General features: G+C 54.8%; 9 protein-coding genes across 9 annotated transcripts; 4 read left to right on the forward strand and 5 right to left on the reverse strand.

The window, feature by feature from the left end:
• Positions 1-222: 222 nt before the first annotated feature.
• On the reverse strand, positions 223-1,730 carry JCM15063_001696 (uncharacterized protein; the record flags this gene model as incomplete). Its single annotated transcript, XM_076680166.1, has 5 exons — positions 223-394; positions 483-654; positions 728-836; positions 917-1,282; positions 1,359-1,730. 5 exons carry the CDS (start codon positions 1,728-1,730, stop codon positions 223-225), a joined length of 1,191 nt encoding a protein of 396 aa, XP_076532677.1.
• Positions 1,731-1,839: 109 nt separating this feature from the next.
• JCM15063_001697 (uncharacterized protein) lies at positions 1,840-3,597 on the forward strand (the record flags this gene model as incomplete). Its single annotated transcript, XM_076680167.1, has 7 exons — positions 1,840-1,980; positions 2,040-2,056; positions 2,142-2,745; positions 2,838-2,982; positions 3,083-3,239; positions 3,318-3,408; positions 3,508-3,597. 7 exons carry the CDS (start codon positions 1,840-1,842, stop codon positions 3,595-3,597), a joined length of 1,245 nt encoding a protein of 414 aa, XP_076532678.1.
• Positions 3,598-4,274: 677 nt separating this feature from the next.
• On the reverse strand, positions 4,275-5,131 carry DFR1 (dihydrofolate reductase; the record flags this gene model as incomplete). Its single annotated transcript, XM_076680168.1, has 3 exons — positions 4,275-4,686; positions 4,773-5,035; positions 5,111-5,131. 3 exons carry the CDS (start codon positions 5,129-5,131, stop codon positions 4,275-4,277), a joined length of 696 nt encoding a protein of 231 aa, XP_076532679.1.
• A 772-nt stretch (positions 5,132-5,903) lies between these two features.
• FMP32 (Fmp32p) lies at positions 5,904-7,054 on the reverse strand (the record flags this gene model as incomplete). The annotated part of the gene is made up of 8 exons (XM_076680169.1): positions 5,904-5,916; positions 5,984-6,049; positions 6,124-6,144; positions 6,231-6,322; positions 6,379-6,552; positions 6,625-6,642; positions 6,718-6,872; positions 6,958-7,054. 8 exons carry the CDS (start codon positions 7,052-7,054, stop codon positions 5,904-5,906), a joined length of 636 nt encoding a protein of 211 aa, XP_076532680.1.
• Positions 7,055-7,201: 147 nt separating this feature from the next.
• On the forward strand, positions 7,202-9,231 carry JCM15063_001700 (uncharacterized protein; the record flags this gene model as incomplete). The annotated part of the gene is made up of 8 exons (XM_076680170.1): positions 7,202-7,238; positions 7,299-7,495; positions 7,570-7,717; positions 7,789-7,906; positions 7,976-8,091; positions 8,170-8,297; positions 8,396-9,130; positions 9,202-9,231. The coding sequence occupies 8 exons, from the start codon at positions 7,202-7,204 to the stop codon at positions 9,229-9,231; spliced, it is 1,509 nt and encodes a 502-aa protein (XP_076532681.1).
• A 121-nt stretch (positions 9,232-9,352) lies between these two features.
• MUS81 (Mus81p) lies at positions 9,353-13,017 on the reverse strand (the record flags this gene model as incomplete). The annotated part of the gene is made up of 8 exons (XM_076680171.1): positions 9,353-9,969; positions 10,052-10,121; positions 10,204-11,267; positions 11,332-11,364; positions 11,435-12,085; positions 12,153-12,623; positions 12,687-12,837; positions 12,907-13,017. 8 exons carry the CDS (start codon positions 13,015-13,017, stop codon positions 9,353-9,355), a joined length of 3,168 nt encoding a protein of 1,055 aa, XP_076532682.1.
• Positions 13,018-13,340: 323 nt separating this feature from the next.
• Positions 13,341-15,006, forward strand: JCM15063_001702 (inositol monophosphatase family protein; the record flags this gene model as incomplete). The annotated part of the gene is made up of 8 exons (XM_076680172.1): positions 13,341-13,500; positions 13,702-13,889; positions 13,965-14,011; positions 14,090-14,353; positions 14,418-14,457; positions 14,529-14,560; positions 14,636-14,691; positions 14,867-15,006. The coding sequence occupies 8 exons, from the start codon at positions 13,341-13,343 to the stop codon at positions 15,004-15,006; spliced, it is 927 nt and encodes a 308-aa protein (XP_076532683.1).
• A 404-nt stretch (positions 15,007-15,410) lies between these two features.
• JCM15063_001703 (uncharacterized protein) lies at positions 15,411-18,236 on the forward strand (the record flags this gene model as incomplete). The annotated part of the gene is made up of 1 exon (XM_076680173.1): positions 15,411-18,236. One exon carries the CDS (start codon positions 15,411-15,413, stop codon positions 18,234-18,236), a length of 2,826 nt encoding a protein of 941 aa, XP_076532684.1.
• Positions 18,237-18,381: 145 nt separating this feature from the next.
• On the reverse strand, positions 18,382-19,272 carry EMA19 (Ema19p; the record flags this gene model as incomplete). Its single annotated transcript, XM_076680174.1, has 6 exons — positions 18,382-18,617; positions 18,698-18,767; positions 18,851-18,918; positions 18,992-19,048; positions 19,129-19,169; positions 19,238-19,272. 6 exons carry the CDS (start codon positions 19,270-19,272, stop codon positions 18,382-18,384), a joined length of 507 nt encoding a protein of 168 aa, XP_076532685.1.
• Positions 19,273-19,310: the final 38 nt, after the last annotated feature.

Here is a 19,310-nt window from a genome sequence, read left to right on the forward strand (position 1 = left end):
AAACATTGGAATCGAACAAAAGCCCCAATTCGGTTTTCCTCACACATTGGAGAACTTTCCCGATACCGGTTTTCTCCTTTGTCGCGAAGAGAAGGAAACGACAGAGAAAATCATTCGTTTCTGTCGTGCTCTCGGCGCAGAAAGCAGACATGGACCGAGTTCTTTGGGCAGTTTGGTCAAGAAGGAAGAAAAAAGGCATATCATTTTTGTTTTTGCTTTTTCTCAACCAATCACTCGACTCAACCGTTGTACGCTCGTCAACACTTGATCTCCATTCTTGATCACTTTCGCATACCGAGCGTTCTTGATCGAAGGTCGATGGGTTTCGACGACTCCTCCCACTCGATCGATCGAACAATTCAACCGACCCGAAGCGATGAACCTTGCCAAATCCCTGTGTGCACATGAACGAATAGTTAGCAAAAAAGACAAGAGCAGAGACTTTACTCGGGGATACAGGAGAAGGAGAGAGAGAGACTTGCGCATCCAACCATTCTTTTGAAACTCCAAACGCTTTCGAGAGACTGTCGAGGGTGACGGAACGGTACGATTCGAGCAGTTGACTGTACGCTTTGAGTCTCAGTTCCCGCGTGTAGTATTTCGAGTGTGGTGACAGCAATCGAGACGTCAGGAAATGTTGCTCTTCAACCGTTGCTTTTTTTTGAGTTTCGTGATCGAGTCAGTGTCCGAGCGAAAGACCGAGGAATCAAGAGAATGTGGTACGGACCAAGTGATTTGAAAAAGGTTGCATAGTCCGTCTTGTACAGCGAGTCGGTAAAGTTTCGTAGACTCGGCACGTTTGGCAGCACGGAAATGACTTCCGGGGATTCAATAATCTAGAGGCGGTTGAGAGAACAAGGGTATCAGTCCACTCCGGTTCATGAAGGCAAGGATCGAAAAGGACCGCCGCTTTTACTTTGGATTTGAGGTCTTTGCGTTCGAGACTGAATACACCCGCGAGGACACACAGGGTGACAAAGTCGTCGTATTCGAGAAGTTCGGTCGCGGTGAAGGTTGGTAGCGCGTCGAGCAGCAGTTCTGACGCTTTCGTGAACTGCCGCACCGAGAGGAGGTGCACGGCGCGGTAGACCTTGAGGCGGTTGCGGCGGTCCCAGTCTCCGCCCTCGTCGACGAGTTTCTGTGCGCGGTCGAGCTGACTCGCGACGAGCGCCGAGTCGCGGTGAAACATGGCGATGCGCACGATCGACAGGACGAGGTCAATCTTGGTGCCTTTGCCCGCCGATTTTTCATACGCTCGTTCGTGTGCGTCAATAGCCTCTTGCTGTCAGAGTTTGGGTTGCGCGAGTGTGAGTGATGCCAGGACAGGGCGAGACGATCAGAACGAGAGGTGAACGGACCTGTTTGCCGATGCGGGCGAGGTAGGTCGCGCGTTCGCGCAATGCGTCTGCCACTTCAGACTCGCCGAGGTTCGTCGTCGCATCCTGAAGCTTGCGGTCGAGCTCGGCGAGGTGGTCCGCGTTGAGGCGTTCGAGTCGCGACACGAGCGAGTCGGTTGCGTCCGTCTGCTTGACCTGGTGCGATTCGACGAGGTGCTTGAGGTACGGTGCCATCTCGTCCTTGGTGCAGAGCTCGAGCAGGCGGTCGACAGTCTCACCATCTCGCGTAGACGGGCCATTGAGCGCAAACACGAGTTGGGCGATAGCGAGGTTCGGGATCGGCAGCGGTGCGTCCTGATCGGCTACAGGTTTGGTTGCTTCAGCGGACGACATCGTGCGCGAGTCTGTAGGTGATTGAGACGAGGAGACGAGTGGTGGACGCTGGGCTTCGTCATCGGAACCGCCGCGCGTTCTCTCCCTCTCTTCACCCGTACCAAACCTCATGTCGACCTCGACGACAGCCCCGACCGAGCAGCCACGACTCGACGAGCAGCAGCTGCGGCAGATCCTCGATCAACCAGCGGGCAAGTGCTTCGCTCTCTCGCGCACTCGCTCAAGCATTCGGCTGACGTTGAGACTGCAGGTCCGCGAGACGAAGACCTCCTGCGCGCCAAGGAGAGCGCGATTCTCGATCTCGGCAAGCTGTACCGCGACCAACAGTCAGTTGTGCCCCTCTCTTGTCGCTCCCTCCCCTCTCTCGCTCCGTCTCTGGCATGCATCTGACCACGCTTCCTCTGACGGCAGAGATGCGACGAAACTTGCCCAAGTCGTCAAAGACTCGCGACCATTGGTTCAGCACCTCGCCAAAGCCAAGACGGCCAAACTCATCCGCAGCCTGCTCGACTACTTTGACACGATCCCCAACTCGACCGCGACCGAGATCGAGGCGACTCGAGAGTCGGCCGAGTGGGCGAAACTCGACAAGCGCATCTTTCTCAAACAGAACCTCGAGACTCGCCTCGTCGGCTTGTACATCCAGCACGGCAACCTGAAAGAGGCGATCGACCTGATCAACTCGCTCCTGAGAGAACTCAAGCGGCTCGACGACAAGATGATCCTCACCGAGGTGCACCTCCTCGAGTCGCGCTGCAACTACAGCCTCGCAAATCTCGCGAAAGCGAAAGCGGCCCTCACGTCGGCTCGCACAGCGGCCAACTCGATCTACTGCCCTCCAGCACTTCAGGCACAGCTTGACCTGCAAGCTGGAGTACTCCATGCCGACGAGAAGGATTACAAAACTGCCTACTCGTATTTTTTCGAAGCGTTCGAAGGACTCTCGAGTCAGGACGACCCCAAATCCGCACGCGCGCTCAAGTACATGCTCCTGTGCAAGATCATGTTGGGACTGGTACGTTCTCCACCTCGATACCTTTCATCCTCGCTTTTTCCCACCTGCTCTGTAATCCGGTTCCCTCACCTGTTGTCTCTGAACTGTTGCAGGCCGAGGATGTCAATTCGATCCTGGCGGGCAAGCTCGCACAGAAATATCAGGGCAAAGACACGCACGCGATGAAACTCGTCGCCAAGGCTCACTCGGATCGAAGTTTGTCCGACTTTGAGCGATTGCTACAAGAACACAAAACAGGTAAACCTTGTTGCCTAAACCGTCCATCTTCTAATGCACGAGTGTCTTCTTGCTGAACGATTCTCAACACCTTTTTTTCGCTTCTTGCGCGGGAACACAGAGCTGAGTGACGACCCGATCATTCGGAATCACCTGTCGACCTTGTACGACACGCTGCTCGAACAAAACCTCGTCAGGATCATTGAACCCTTCTCGAGAGTCGAGATCAGTCATGTCGCCCAACTCGTCAAACAACCGGTCCGAGAAGTCGAGAACAAGTATGCTTCCTCTCGCTCTTCCTCTTTCGCGCGGAAAACTCTCCATGATCCCTGACATGAAATTGGTAAACCTTGCAGGTTGAGTCAGATGATTCTCGACAAGGTGTTTCACGGCATTCTTGATCAAGGGAACGGCTGTTTGATCGTGTTTGATGAACCTGAAGTCGATGTAAGGGTTTCCCTTTCCCCTCATATCCCCCTTTCCCGCTCCTTTCCAGTCGTGGCCCAAGTCGCTGATTTCCGAATGACTCTTGTGACGCGTACACAGAAAGCATACGATACGAGTCTCGAAACGATCGAACACGTGAGTCAGATTGTCGAACAATTGTTCCAACGAACACGAACGGCAGTCATCTAGAAAGAAAAACCCCCCGTTTTTGCGCAATGAAGCGAGATGTTGCCCAATCGAAGATGTTTCTTGCTTGTAGTTATCATCTGCAAACTCAGAATCCCGAGTACTTTCCAGAGACTCGAGATCGAGGCTTCTCGAATATACTCTTTGGCGAATGAGGCCGCGTCAAGCATGCCTTGATACGAACGTCACACCGCTGCATCAATCAGGATGAATGTACGGACAGTGCCGCATCATTGTGTACCTTTTGAACCCGCTTTTGGGCACCTTAATGTTCCGTCTGTTGTTTTCGCGTGTCTCGTACCTCAACAAGGACTAGGTCGTCAAGCAAGGAATCGACAGATAGTGGCACACCTCTCTAGATCAGTTTTGAGCTTGGCAACGGGGGGAAACCGTTCAAACCCTTAGCAACGGCGCTGACACCGCATCAAGCCACTTCCCCGGAGGACACAGTGATTAATGCAGCTCTTCTCCGGAAAAGACAGCGATCTACGCAACTCGGGCGTATCTGTGTTCGAAAAGGGTTCCGAGGCGAGAACAACTGGGAACAAGAGTACGTCTCTGCTTGACATGTCATGTCAAAGAGGCTAATTTCCTTGAATTCCTCTCACCAATACTCACTGGATCGAGGCAAGGGACGTACGCGCGAAGAACTTGACAGAGGACGTTTCTTTCTAATTTCTTCATTGCGACTTGCGCACCCACATCTCGAATTCGTACTCGACCCACTTGTCCGATCCTTTCACCAACTTGTCCTTCTCCCGTTGAATCCCTTGTGGAACTTGCCACCCTGCCCATTCGACCAATTCTTCATGATTCGCTCGTCGCCAAGTTTCAGTATCGTTCATGAACGGGTTCAAGAACGTGTCGCAATCGGGATAATCGGTATCGATTCGAGTCAACAACACTCGATCGACCAGGTACGTAGACCGTACCTCTCCGTGTCGAGACGAACTAGACGAGAGTGCTTCGTTGTACAGTTGAGCACCTCCAATCAGGAAATGTCGATTCGTGTCGGGAGCTCGGGTTCGGAGCAAGTTGATAGCTCCTTCGATCGAATTGGCTAGATGGGTAGTGTTTGAACCCGATTCACCTCTGCAATTTCCCCCACAAGTTTCGCGAAAGAAGTTTAGCATTCTCTCCTGAAAGAGCAAAATTCAAGGGGGATGAAAGATACTTACAATTCATAGTCGGGTTGTCGACTGACAACGACATTGACTCGATCTGGCAAAGGCCTGAATCTCGAAGGGATCCCTTGCCAACTCTTTCTACCCATAATGACCGAATTGATGTGCCGAGTCGAACTTTGTGCGTCTGATCCAAGTTCACCTTTGGTCATTCGAGCAAAGTAGGCCATCTCGTTCGAAAGTCGCCATGGGAGAGAACTTGCGCGTCCGATCGCGTGGTTCGTACGAGTTGCCGCGACAATCAAGGTCAATGGAACCTGAGGCTCGAACAGATCTCGCACATCAGGATTATGAATACCGAGAAGAGTTTGAAGGGTTTCTTCGAGGCTCACAGGTTGCATCTCGCCAGACATGACGGTAGAATGACGAAAGATCAAACGCAATGCATTTCAGTCGAGACGCGCGTCGACGTTGATTCATTCAATTTGTATTCAGAGATCAGACCTACGAATATCAAGTGGGGAAATACAACGTCAGCAATTCGGAATGCTATCATTCATCATCGTCGAGCCATATTCTACAACCTAGATACAGAGGGTCAGTATGGTGGCCCCAACCAACCAAGGTCAGCCCTACGCCGCTGCCTCCGCTGCTTCCGCTATCGAAATCGAAGCCGTCGCCGCCGACATACACCGACCACACCTGATCTCCTTACTGTCCTCTCCTCGCGGGACTCAACCAGTCCGACCGACCGGCGCCGCGTCATAGATCTGCCCCGCTGAGAAGGACTACGTAGCCGTTGGCAGCTAGGACGGCGCCGGTCAATCTGACTGGCTGTGTCCCACGAGGAGATGATAGTAGGGGGCCCAGGGTGGACGGTGTATGTCGGCAGCGGCAGCTTCAACTTCGATAGCGGAAGCAGCGAAGGCAGCGGCGGAGGGCTAAACCTTGGTCGGGGAGACCATTCTCGCCCCCGGAGCTAATTCAGACGACATGGCGCACGGGAGAGCGCGCTCGTCTTGTATTACCGGATTCATATGTATCACAGTGCAGGTGCTAAACAAGCGCACAAACAAGTTACGAGAAATCGAGAGATTGTTACAACAGCTTTGAGGGCATTGAACGTTTAATACAGGCACAACACAAGACTCGAGGGAAGCAGGTACATTCGCAGCTTGAAACTCGTTATGCCGCAAACCTGGTTTGGTGGGGTGAGCGTCGGGTCAGTCGCGAACGATCGAAGAAAGGGCAAAGGAGCGGCGTACATGCGGAGGTATGCGAGCAACAGCGCTCCGGTACCAGACATGACCGCGAACGCGTACTGCAAAATGCTGTCAATTGAAGATCCAACGAGCGAGGGTCAGTACAAGGCTTCTTGCGTCTCCTCGGAGGAAAAAAATCTTACTTGAATTTCACGGCTTCCATTCTGTGCGAGGTCGAGACAGTTAGCAACGCGCAGAAAACAACGGAATCGAAATGGCGATGAGAAAACAGTAGAAGAGAAGGACGAACGAAGCTCTGAGCATGCCAATCTCGTTCTCTATCCGCGTGTCGACTTCGGTCAACTTGGATTCTCGGAGACTCATCTCGTCTCGGATGCGACCCTGATCAGAGGTCAGTGTGAGCGCGGGTACAACGCTTCATCGAAGGGATCGTTTACTTTTTCGAGGTTCAGATCGAGGCGCACACCGGCTTGAGTCCTCGAGATCTCTTCGCGCAATTTTTGCTTGAGCCGTTCAATGTCTCCGAGCAAGCGTTCGTTCTCGGCTTTGAGGTTGACAAAGTCTGTCCGCTCGGACAGTTCGAGGTTCTGCTTGAGAGTCGAAAAGTCGATCTACACCGGGAAAAGTAGATTTCGTTCACGTCAGGTACTGCTGAGAATCAAAGGGGGGAAGGACAGATGTACCTTTTGTCGGTCGTGATGCTGGAAGGACCAAACTAGGTTGAGCAAGAAGAGCGGGAGGAAGGAAAACAGAAAGCGGTCGGTTTCTTTACTGACCTTGTAATGTTCGGTGCGGGTGACGAGGTTGCCCTGCAAGTTGCTGATGGCCTCGCCGACAATGTCCTCGAGGGCGTCGACGATGCCTTCTGCCTGTTTGCGGTTCATGCCTTGCAACTCGAGTCGGTGGACATAGTCGGCAGTGTCGAAGAAGTCTGTCACGGAATCCGATTCGAATACGTCAGGTACGCGTACCCGAGCGAGAGAGGTGCAGCGATTGATGAGACTCTCGAGACTGACGTTGTGCGGATCCGATCCGAGTCGTGTGGAACGCGCGTTGAAGTGCGGGATGTGCGCGCACGATATTGCTGCAGCTAGCGCGCATCCGAGGTAGCATCGCTAATCCACGTTTCGGGCGAGAGTCGTCGTGAGGAGCGAGACGATGATCCGCGACTCGCTCGCACCGCCTTCGCCAACTTTGAACTCCTTGCGCGTCTCACCTCACAGCGAATTCGGGGCGCGACAGTCGCTTATCTGCGACGAGATGGAGGTCAACATCGAAGGAGGGCTCCCACTCAAGCGTAAGGCCCCGCTCTCTTTCGTCTCGCTCGCGACAAACCTGATCCTCGTCCTCGCCGCAGACTTCACGAGGGCGTTGACCTGCCTGACCCGCTTCGGTGACGAGCTCGACTTTCTCGTCACGCGCACCAAGACATCCATATCGACCGTCAACAGCTCGAGAACCGCATTCGCCGTCGTGCACCTGTACCCGCGTTTCTTCCAACACTACGCCCTCCTCGACGATCTCGCTCACTTCAAATTCAGCGTCAACGGCAAAGTATCGCACTCGACCTCCCCTCCAATTTGTCCTCTTGCACGCACTGAAACTCCTGCCCGTGCTCTACTCCCTAGGCTCTCCTATCTCCGCTCCGCCCGAGGTCAGCCAATACGATCGAGTCGTGCAGCATCGTCGTCGGTTCGGAAGATCCCAACATGCCTCTCGAACCCGGCGTCGATGCTGGCGAGTGCCGCATCGTGATCCGCATGCACTGCCAACATGGTTTGTTTCAGTCTGCCCATCTCGCGAAACGTCTTTCGTCCCTGATGCCTACTTCTCGGGCCCGATCGTAGGAGTCGTCAAGACTCACCGCTTGACCTACAGCAATCCAAACGTAAACGCATGGGCGAGGTTCGACAAGAGTGACTGCACTTCGACGTGGAAAGCCTCGAGCAAGATTCTCAAGGAATGGTTCGTCCTTCGGTCCATACCACTAGGATCGCTCTCGACGTTGAATCCTCTATTGCTCGCCTACTACAGGACTGACCACTTTCACCTGAGAACTGGAAATCATGCCTTGACCGACGAAATCACTTTCTACTGCTCCCAACTCGCGTGCCGGCTCAAGAGCTTCATCGACACTGCATCGGAACAGAGTAACCTTTGACCCTTTGCTCGCTCCCTGATTAAGCGATTTCATCGCAACTGACAGGAACCTCGCCGTGCGGTTGCAGGTCTGTCTGAGAACGAGATCATGAGCACGCGTCCGCTCACCACCGAACTGTCTGTCGCGACCGAAGACTTTGACCTGTGGGACCTTTCCGACTCGCAAGTCATCACATTCGCCCTGAAAGAATTCAAGGCAAGTCTCTTCAGGATTCTCCCGAGGCTACTCACATCATACGTTCTGCTGTTTAGCCCCAAGCTGATCATTGTCTCGGAAGAGGCACATGACAATAGGCGATCATCACGCTGTCGGATTCGCTCGCTTTGCCGATCACGGCGCATTTCACCAAGGGAGGAAGACCCCTCATGATCGAGATTGAAGGTGATCACCTCGAAGCCAAATATGTCATTGCCACGACCGACTACGATTCGGGATCTGTCACACCTTCAGGAGGGAATCATGTTGCTTCGAATGGAGGGATCAAGAGGGAACCGAGCGAGAGCGTTCCTCGGCGAGATTCAGTACGAGACGATACGGATCGAAACCAGCGCTTGTTCAACCCTGCGACACCGTCTCCTGCTCCACCACGACTAGGAACCCTTCAGCAGCAATCGGCTCCAACCGGTCCTCGAAGAGACAATCACGAAGACGAAGAAGACGACGAAGACGGGTTTGGATGGGGAGGGTTCGAGAACGCCGATGCCGCATTCGCCGAAATCGATCACTTGTCCCAAATCGCGCTCAGTCAACCCAGTCGAACTCCTGCAAGTCAGACGCTGCAACAAACTCTTGCACAAGAATCACGGAACGAGAACGCGAGGGAGAACGTGAACGTGCTCGTAAGGGACACTTCTGAAGCTCAACCTTCAGATCGTAATCCGACAGGCCGATTCTCTCGATTCGAAGAGGACGAAGAGTTTGGGGCGAGTCCCGGTCCAGAACCTGAACCTGGAACCGGAGAGTCTGTACTCGGACCCACTCAAGGGTTTCCAGGGACTTATGAAGACGAGGAGAGACCTCGGAAAAAGGTAAGCAAATGTCCTGTCCTTCGTCGAACAAACTCGATCATGTGTTGATCGGAAATTGGCTCGAATTCTAGTCGAAATGGAACATCCTCGACGACGAATAACGGGTTCCTTGTCTTGTTGTGTGCTCTCTCTTATGGACAATGTTGTTGTAGTTGTCAAGAAAAAGAAATCATGCAATTTCGCGCGCAAGAAGATGATCCGAGTGTATCCAAGCTGTTAAGCTCAACCGGTGTACTTGTCCTTGGTCATCAAGACATCCCAGATTCTCTCTCCGAGTTTACCCTTGATCCCTCTCGTCCCGACGTCTTCCAAATTGTTGACGACGAAATCTTCCTTCTTCCTCCTCTTCGATTTCGCCCGATTCGCGGTTGTCGAAGCTTGATCTCGATCAAAGTTCGCGTTCTCTTCCTCGACTTCAAGTTCCCATTTCTTGGCCTCCTCGAAAAACTGTACCAAAGTAGGCCACCTGTTCAAGAATTGTACCGCCTTCTCGGCACTCATCCCTTGGATCCGTTGTACCATCGAAGCCCACTGTACTCTCAACGTGAGGGTCGCATCCGGTTTGTTGAGTTCTGCAAACGTTCCATACGTCGTCAAGTATCGGTCTCGAGGTCGAGTCGATCTCAAATGTTGTTGCAACGCGAGGTACGAATGTCGTTCAATCATCCTATCTGGGATGATGCGCAACTCGTACGGTTCGTACAGTTCGGCCATGACTTGAGTTCGTTGACGTAGGTAATTGATCGTGTCGTCAATGTTGGCACTCTCGTGTACGTAAAACCCATCGTTCACTTGCAGTTGCGATTTGCAGGTCCAAATCGCTTTCCCGAATCGTTCGTCTGCATCAAGAAGGGAAAAAATCAGACGTAGCCCGCTTTTCCCTCCTTTCGTATGAGATTCTTTCTCGAGAACAACGCTCACATTTGTCAGGGTCTTCGTACTTCTCGATGAGGTAGATGCGATGCGAGATACCCGAGTCTTTGAGTCGCAGCTGTGTACCGAGTGCACAGTGAGCTCAACGTCAAAGGAGGGGGTCGTCCGGCAAACGAGGCAGAGAGCAGCGAGAACCTCACTTTTTGTGCGAGGTATCGTCCATCAATGATCGACTTGACGAGATCATCAAGTCGTTTCCTTTCGACGATCGCATCAAGTACGACATCTTCTGTGTTAGGGATTGGAACCCCGGCTTGATCGACCCTTCGTGCGACCCAGATCATGTCCCCAAGTGGCAACATTTTCCTGTCGGCTCGAACCCCTCGTCCAACCATGGACTCGAACAGTTCGACCCGCCTGCCTGCCTCTCGCGTTCCTTCTCGAGTGTCGACGACGAGGTACACTTTGAACGAACCGACGGGCCAGACGATCGGTTCGAATGGAGGAAAGTCGTGTTCGATGGTCGAGAAGGAATCGCGCACGGGATCGAGAGGGTGACGGTTCACGACGAGTTGACCTGGTACTCGCTCGAAACACGCCTGAAGAGGGTTCTGTGCTGAAGTGTGCGGAATGACCATCGGTTCTTTCGATCGAATCGAAGTAGCAGTAGTCGCTGTAGCCGTAGGTCTGCGTGGAGGACTATCGACAAGAGTCCGAGATCGAGGCGGAACGGCGGGTGGTTCAGGCTGTGAAATCGATTTCTGCTGTAATCCAGACGATCCTGCGACAGCCTGATGTGGCGGTGCATCGAGGGTACGAGAACGTTTGAGAGCGGGCGGTAGAACGAATTCGGCTTGGGCGAAGGGATCGATGGCGGCTGCACCGAGTCGACGCACGTCAGGCGGTGGTTGATAAATCGCGTCTTTGGGCTTGCGAGGTGCAGGATTGTCGAATCCAGCCAACAAGGACGAGAATGGATCGTCGGAAGGCCTCTTGTCTTGGGCTTTCGACGCTGGTCGCGCCGCCAAAAGTGAGGATTCCGGAAAGCCAGGCGCTGTCTCGTTCGAAACTCGCTCCTTGATGTAGGCGCTCTTGGTCTTGCCACCTCCGAGGGGAACCTTTCGAGTCAGAGCCGTCTCCTTGCTGAGTCCGCGAACCATGGGGTGAAGATCCTGTGCAACTCGGTACTCGATGCGGTAGAGCATTGAATGGTCTTCCGACTGGCTGACCTCGGCTTCTGCACGATTTTTCGTGCGCGAGTCGTCTACCAACAGATAGGAAGTCAGCTTCTCGTCCGCTTTCGACAAAATCCCTTCTCGACAACTTACTCTCATCAAGATAATAGTAACCAAAGGCATTATCTGTGATCCAAGGGCAGGACTATGATGGGCTGATGCTCAAGCGGAAGTAAGCCAGACAAGATCGACTCACCAACGTTGGCGATCGAAGGGGCTTCAGATGGGCCCGAAGCTGACGATGGCCTAGCGACGAAACCCGTTGCAACTTTTCTCGGATTCAGACCGGACGATGGCGCTCCAGCAGGTCGAAATCCTGACGGTCCATCCGAAAGCGGGCCAGATCTACTCGGTCCGGAGCTGGACGAGGCGTTGCCCCTCATCGCGGCTTGTCTCGCTATCCGTGCGACTGGATTTTCTGCCTCGCCATTGTCTGTGCGGCTCAACTGTATCGCCCTCCTCATGTCTCGATCGAAGTCTTGATCCTCGTCAATCTCAGTTTCTTCTTCGAGGAACAGAGGTGGCGTCGGGGAGCGCCTTCTGAGAAAGTTCTGGTGCAATGGGGCTGAGCGTCCTCCCAACGTTTGTCCCGTACCTCTGAACGGCGCTGACCCGTTTCCACTCTGATACGAAGACCCCGCTACGCCCGCATCGAATCCAGAAGACGATGGATGTCGCCCGAGACCTGACGATGAGGGATGACCGTTTGAAGATGACGAGGGGTGGTTCGTGTGTCGAGCGAGTCCGGCGCTCTCAACGAGTCTCTCTGCGAGTTGATATCCCTCTTCGGACAGATGGAAGCGAGCTGGTACTCGAGCTTCGGCAATCACGAGCTTCTTTGCGGTCACTGCAACGCATCGAACAACAAGCATGTTTGAGATCGATGGAAAAGCTGGGTCATGAAAAAGACTCACGTGTAGCCATGCTGCTCCAGGCAGTGTAGGTATACATCGAGCCCGCCGTTCGCTGTCCATCCTTCATCGCGGTAGGTCTGTCAAACGGAGTGCTGCAGTGAGGTGTAGCGTCTTGGATGATTTGCGATTTGAGCGTCGACACTGAATGTTCGTCGTACGATGCGTTCTTGTACAAGGCGATCAAGATGGCGTATGCGCCCGACTGTTGCTTCGGTAGGTATTCTCGCTTGCCTTTCGCTCTGGCCTTGCCGGGGACGCACCCGTTCTCTTCCATTGCCGGAGCATCAAGCTCTTGCGGAAGACCCTCGAAGCCGTACTGGTGAATCGCATCGAGATCTGGTCCGAGTCCCATTGCTTTGCGACGGCGGGCTTCTCGCATGGCTTCCTCGGCCGCTTCGTCATCTTCCGCGCTTCGTTTCTTGCGCGCAGCCGCGGCAGGAGCTTTGCGTGGATTCTTGACCGGTGAGGGGCCTAGGCAGGGGACAGGTCAGCGACTCGAAGGCGAGGAGTATCGACGCCGGGATCGGGTCGCACCTAGGTCTGGCACAGGTATTCCTCGGGCCTGGCACTGCTTCTCGAGTTGGCGCTTGATGTGTGCAACGACTTTGGGACCTACTCCATCGAGCTGGAGAGCCTGATCTGGATGAGTGAACGTGATCGGACAGCTCTTGAGCGACCATGCTGCCTGTACTCGGACCTCGTTTTTTATCGATCAGCTTCTCGATGGCTCGACAGTCAAAGAGGATGGTCTCACCTTTTTGTACGAGTTGGCGGCTTTCGATCCAATCTCTTCATTCTTCTCTACGAGCTGTTCGACCCATTCGACCCAGTCGGGATTGCCAGCGGGCGCCTTGCGGGGTCCCATCAATCCAGCGCGAGCCAGTCACGCGTAGAATAGGTTTAAGAGGGCTGCAAGCCCACAAGCAGTTCTTTCTTGAGAGCTGAAGAGGCGCCTTTGGAGGTTCAAGATGAACCCCGGCGCGCGCGCGACGATCAACATCGCCTCTCTTTCTTTCGCATGATCGCTGGCTGGATTATGTGAGAACCATGATTCTATGATTGTCGTGTCTTTTGCTCGTTTCTGTTTGCGCAACTTCCTGTATAATTTTGGCAGAAAATGCGTGTCATTATGATGCAACGAACCGCAACTTCCTTACAACTGTTCAGCACCTAACATCACCTGAAAGGATGTCCGCGACCCAGAGCGAGCTGGACTTTGAAGCGATCTATGCGTTCACGATCTCGCTCGCGCGGAAAGCGGGCAAGATGATCCTCGACGGCTCGACCAAACGAACTCAAGGGGGCGCTAGTCTCGGTCAACCCGAGATCAAGAAGAACAGGGTCGATCGTGAGTCGCAAATCAAAGAATCTGTGTACCGGTCGCAACGCGTCTTTGATGTCTGGCAAGATGACGACGAGAGGTGGGGGTTCAACGATCCCGCTCGGCCGGGGAACCCTGTTCATCCCTCTCACCTGGGGCATCCCTGTTCAAGGGCAGAACAAATGACAGATGACGGAAGCTGACAATGTCTTCTCGTGAGACGAGTAGTCGTCACCGAAGTTGACCAAGCCGTCGAAGCGTTCATCAAAGCCGAAATCGCGCGCGAGTACCCGGCATTCAAATTCATTGGAGAAGAGAGCTTTGCTGGAGGTGAACGAGTCGACCTCACGGACGAACCGACGTTCATCTGCGACCCAATCGACGGAACGACCAACTTTGTTCACGCGATTGACTTTGTGGGTACCAGTCAAGCGAAGCAGCTATGGACCCCCAAATGCTCGCAAGAGACTCACACATTTCTTGATAACCAGGTATGTTGCTCGATCGGGTTCTGCCACAACCAAATTCCAGTGATCGGGTCCGTCTCTGCTCTTCCTCGCATCCCCCGCCAGCGTATCTGCAGGTCGAGCCTCTGACTCGAGAATGTCGATTACAGTGTCATCTACAACCCGTTCCTCGACAAGCTGTACTCGGCGCGCAAAGGTGCCGGGGCGTGGCTCAACGAATCGATCCGGCTGCCGTTCTCGCACCCGTCCCCGCCTGCACTCGCTTCACTTGGAGACGCTGTCGTCGGCGTCGAGTGGGGATCGGACAGGTCCAAGAACGTCATTGAGAAGAAGGGCAGGACGTTCATGAGACTCGCAGGCGACGGCAAGGAAATCGAAGGAGGCAAAATGGTTCACTCGCTTCGGAGTATCGGGTATGATCCTCTCAGTAATACAGGCGTAGTTACAGCCAGCTCACATGTCGTGATTGCTCTACAGATCTGCTGCCCTCAACTATGCATTCACCGCTGCAGGCCAGGTTCGCTACGAGTTCCGAGTCAGAGGATCCCGACTTTTGCTGACGCTGCTTTGGGATGCATGGAATCTCAGCTTGACCTGTACTGGGAGATTGGATGCTGGTCGTGAGCCTCGTTCTTCCTGAATTTCTTACTTGCCGCTAGCCCTGCTGATTTTTCGATACATGTCTCGCCGAAAAGTTGGGACGTGTGCGCTGGCACGATCATCGCTCGTGAAGCCGGTGCCAAAGTCTACGGTGAGCTCCCGAGTTGTCAGAGAAAGCTGGCATTTGCATGGACGATCGATGCGCGAGTTGGGACCCCTTGACGGAAAAACCGTATCCGACGACCCACGTTCGCACCTCGAAGGATTAGGTTCTTGAATTACTCTTTCGCTGACTCGAATTTAATCTTTGTTGCTGCCGCTTGCAGGTCGTTCGGGCAAAGAGTTTGAACCTCAAGACCTCATGGGCCATCACTTTTTTGTCGTGCGAGCGATGGAAGGTGGAGCTGACGCGCAGGATCGAATTGCGAAGGAGTTTTTCGAAACTTGTGAAGAGTACGATGCCTGAGCTGCTTGCGCAACGATGCTCCTATTGCTGTTCCTCGTGCTACAGCGCTGTCTGTTACAAGAGTAAACGCGTCGAGGTCGAACGTCGAGCTGCGATTCTAAACGGATAAAGTCTATTTTTGTAACACGAACGCGGGAAACAAACCACGAAATTCGAAAGGGCAACTGAGAGCATACTCTCACTACAACCCCTACCGCATCGATCCCAGCGACCACGCCGCGTATAGACTCGAGTACTTGGGCAGTGTGAGTTGATCTTGCTAGCTCGCTCGGAGTAGCCCAGCCCTGACCGAGATCGAAGTCGACCTGAACAGCCCTCCGCCCACCCCGCTCATCCGCGCCGCCTCCCACGTCGATCCCGGATCCCCTCGAACTCGTCCGAGCCGTGCCCGCTCCCATCAGTCGATGCATGCTCCAGCATGGCGCGCAACACAACCAGCTGCAGCACGCCACGCCGATGACCTTTGCTTTGATCGGCCTCACTCCGCTCGCACCAATTTGAATAGGCCGATCAACGCGCGTGACTGTCGATGCTCAAAGACGGGACACAGGACGACGCCGCAGACACATCGTGCAGCCTTATCAACGTTCTCATCATCGACAGCCGCGTCAGGGCCAGCAGCGGCGACAGCGCCCTTCCAATACCTTCCTCATTTGGCCCCCACGCGCACGACGCGCACCTCTGCTCGCTCGACTCTTGCGGCCGCCTCTGCCTTGCTCATCACGACAGCTGTCAGTTCCGTGCAGGCCGCCCCGCAGCAGCAGCCCGAGCAAAGCGAAAGAAAGGCCCGGCGTCAAAAGGTCGAGGCTCGCGTGATCGACCTCAATTACTCGAATTCGCCCTCGCAGACCCCGATCGCTCGTGTCAGGCCGAACTCGTCGCCCTCGCCGACCCCCAAAGTCACTCCTGCCTCGTCTTCACGGCGCAAAATTCTGCCCAAGTACGAGTACTCGGACGGCAGCTACATCATCGATACAAACTGGACCCTGCGCGGTTCCGTCCCGTCCCTCGTCCCTGTCAGCACCTCGAAAAGTCGCCCTACTGCGCTACAGGACAACATTGACACAATTCCGCCGCTCTCGACCCGCTCGATCTCGACCACGGCCACTGCCCCGGATCTTCAGTCATCTGCTCTGGCACCGCCGGCCTCTACTGTGACGACACCCACCGGTACTCCCACCCGCACTCCAGTCTACGTGCAACATGCGTACGCGTCGGCGTCGGACGTCCCAATACCGCGTGGGTGGCAGACTCGGCCGCGTGAAACCGATTTCTACGCGGTGCCGGTCATTATCGCAATGTCCGTCCTCGTCGCGATCTTTGTCGTCGGTGCGATCCTCGGCAGCGTATGCTGGCGCAAGAAGAAGCGGAGACGGCGGGACCCGGAAAAGGACGTCGTGCTGGAGAAAGGCTGGCGGGGACTAGTGCAGCGAGCGACAGGCGCAACGCGCCCGTCCAAATCGAAGAAAAGGCGGAGCAGAAAGGCAAAGAGACCGGTGCGGGCTACGGAGGGTCACGCCGGACAGCAGGAGGAACCGATCGAAGAACGTCATGTCGCTGCCGATGCGCAGAGCCTGCGCGATAGCGTAACCAGTGGAGACAGCGAGATCGGCAGCGGCAACAGGACGCCGCGGATTGTGCGCACAACCGGGTTCGCGGCCGTAGCAGAGCGGTCTCGACCGAGGTGGAGGAACCGACGCCGGAGCCAAGTGGGCCCAGCGGAAGCGAGCGACGACGAGGCAACTGCGCTCACCCGTTCTGATACCCGGTCACGAACAAGTTCTTCCGCCGCCCCTCGTAACAGTCTCACCGCTCGTATCGCATCTCGTTTGCATGGCCCGTCGTCTGGACAAGTTCAAGAGGGACCGTCGACCGTCTTCTCGCGAATGCCCACGCGCAATCGATCGTCATCGACACTCTCGAATGATCCGTTCCCGCGCACCTCGACTCAGGATTCTCACCTCACGCGCTCGTCGTCTCGATCAAGTCTGCTCGGAGTCCATTCGCCGCTGGTGTCCCCGCCCACGCTCTTGTTCACTCCCGCCGATGAGCCTTCGCTTTCTCCGCGTCCATCAGGCCCTGGTTTCGAACCACTGTCACTCATCCGCACCGCCTCCCAGAGACCGCTTCCGCCATCACCGTCGCTCGTCGAGATGCCGGATCCTCTCGCATCTGTTCCGAGACCGGCGACCTCGGCCAGCTCGTCCTTCAACGCCCTCCTCTCTCAAGATGCCGATCTGTCGATGCCGCTCATGCCGGGTCCTCCAGCGTACCGTCCCGCCTCTTCGACCGTGCAATCGACGCGTCGCTACGGGGCTGGGGATTCACCCGCTGCCGGTTCGTCCCGTCTGCCGCAACTTGTTGATCGGAGACGCAGACACACTCGGTCAGAAGTAGTCGAAGAACAACCAGAGCAGGAATGGCACTGGCCCGGAGAGAAGAACGATCGGCATCTGTCGGGCGGAGGTGCAGCAGCACTAGCAGGCCCCTCGGGTTCGGGACCTTCGTCTTCCCATCTCGTGATCAGCGACGAAGTGCCCCACGAGGAACGAGCTGTGGCAGAAGATGTCGAGGAACACGACGAGGAACACGACGAGGACGATGCAGAGGAAGAACCCCCTGTCGATCGATCAATGTACCAAGCGCATCTTGCCACGGACGACAAGGCGGTATTGCACCGATTACGCAACTTGACGTACCAGGACGACGCAATCGAGCTCGCTGGGCACGACATGGTCACGTCTCGCTCGATGTTGCCTACCCCGAGTGCGCCCCCGATCGCCGTCGATGACCTCGACGAGGACGGCTTTGAACGATTCGATCCTACCTCGGATGCTGCCGATGACCCGAGCCACGAGGAGCGGCATATTGGACTTGATGCAAGTTCGGATCCTCGAAACATTTCATCAGCGAGGATGCACCAGTCTTCTTCGACGCTCCCGGCACCTCCGTCTCGATCCGACTTTTCCTACTCGTACCTCTCACGCACTTCATCGTCGGCACCAATCGCACGAGAACTCAGTACTGCCACGACGAGTACATCAAAATCTGCGCTCGCGGCTGAATACGCCGCGCTGGATCCTCGACAAGAAGATGTCGAACTCGATTTGCCCATGTACCTCGCTCGGGATCGAAGGAACGAAGTTCTCACACTCGCGAGTGCACCACCCGTCCTAGACGAGGAAGACGAGGAAGATGAGGATGTAGGAGTCACTCATGCCGTGATTTAAAAAGCTCTGTTTTTGTTTTCGTTTTCTCCCTTGTTTTTCGGTTTCTTTCTCTGCTATAACCCTTGGCCCATCGTTGGAGCGCCCTTTATTCCTGTAGCCAATTCGTTTTTCCTTTCCGTCGTTTCATTTCAAAATATCATGACCCTCATGCAGCTTTTTGTTTCGCCGACGAGGTCGAAGCGGCGATCGTGTTCATCCGAATACCGAAATCGACCGCCATCGCGAGCGGAACCATGAGGAATGGAACGTAGGAAGCGAGGAGTTTGACAAGGTGTGCAGTCGGGATCCCAGGCATCGTCAAGACAGTCGCGAGACAGGCATATGTCGTCGTCGCTGAAGACGCTCCGTAAATCGCGAGCAAAGGGTAGATCGTTGGAGTACCTGAAGAAGAAGTCGAGTCAAATTTGTCAGCTTTGAGGTACTAGTTGAGCTGGAAGATCTTACGAAGAAAGAAACCTTACCTCGATACAATCCACGAATCCCAAGGAAGAAAGTCGGTAATTGAAAGATTACTTCGAGGATTATGAAAGCCTGTGCGTGGCCGGGACATCCACACATCAGTCATGTCAGTTTGGGGTCCAGTCAGTAACAAAGAGCAGCTAGAAGACCCTGACTTGGAACCAGGCAAAGACGGGGTTGGTGGCGTTCTGAAGTAACGGGTCATCCCGAGCAGCAAAGATGACTGGGAAAATTTCGAACCTCATATGAGCTTGACGGTTCATCAATGGCTAGCAACGACAGGAATTCCAACGCACAGGGATTCCGCAGCCATTGAGGCGAGACGCGCCCAGCGAAAAACAGCGCCTGCGAGTCTGTTCGCGTACGTACTCCTCGGGCAAGGTCAGCAGACAGCAGAGCGACTGTAAGCAGGAGGTTCGGAACGGCGACAGACCGACGAGGAGCGTCGCGGGGATGTGAATCGCGAGGAAAGCGCTGACAGGGGAAAGGGCGAGAGTCAGCGACCAGAGGGGCAGACAAGAGCGCGCATGAGCAAAAGGTACAGGTAGATCCAGTCTCTCGTTCTCTGAGCAAGCATTGCGAAAGGGACCCGACAATCAAGGCGCCGAGGTAATG

This window comes from Sporobolomyces koalae, assembly GCF_050403365.1.
Source record: "Sporobolomyces koalae JCM15063 DNA, S_koalae_JCM15063T_v1_ctg33, whole genome shotgun sequence".
NCBI lineage: Eukaryota > Fungi > Basidiomycota > Microbotryomycetes > Sporidiobolales > Sporidiobolaceae > Sporobolomyces > Sporobolomyces koalae.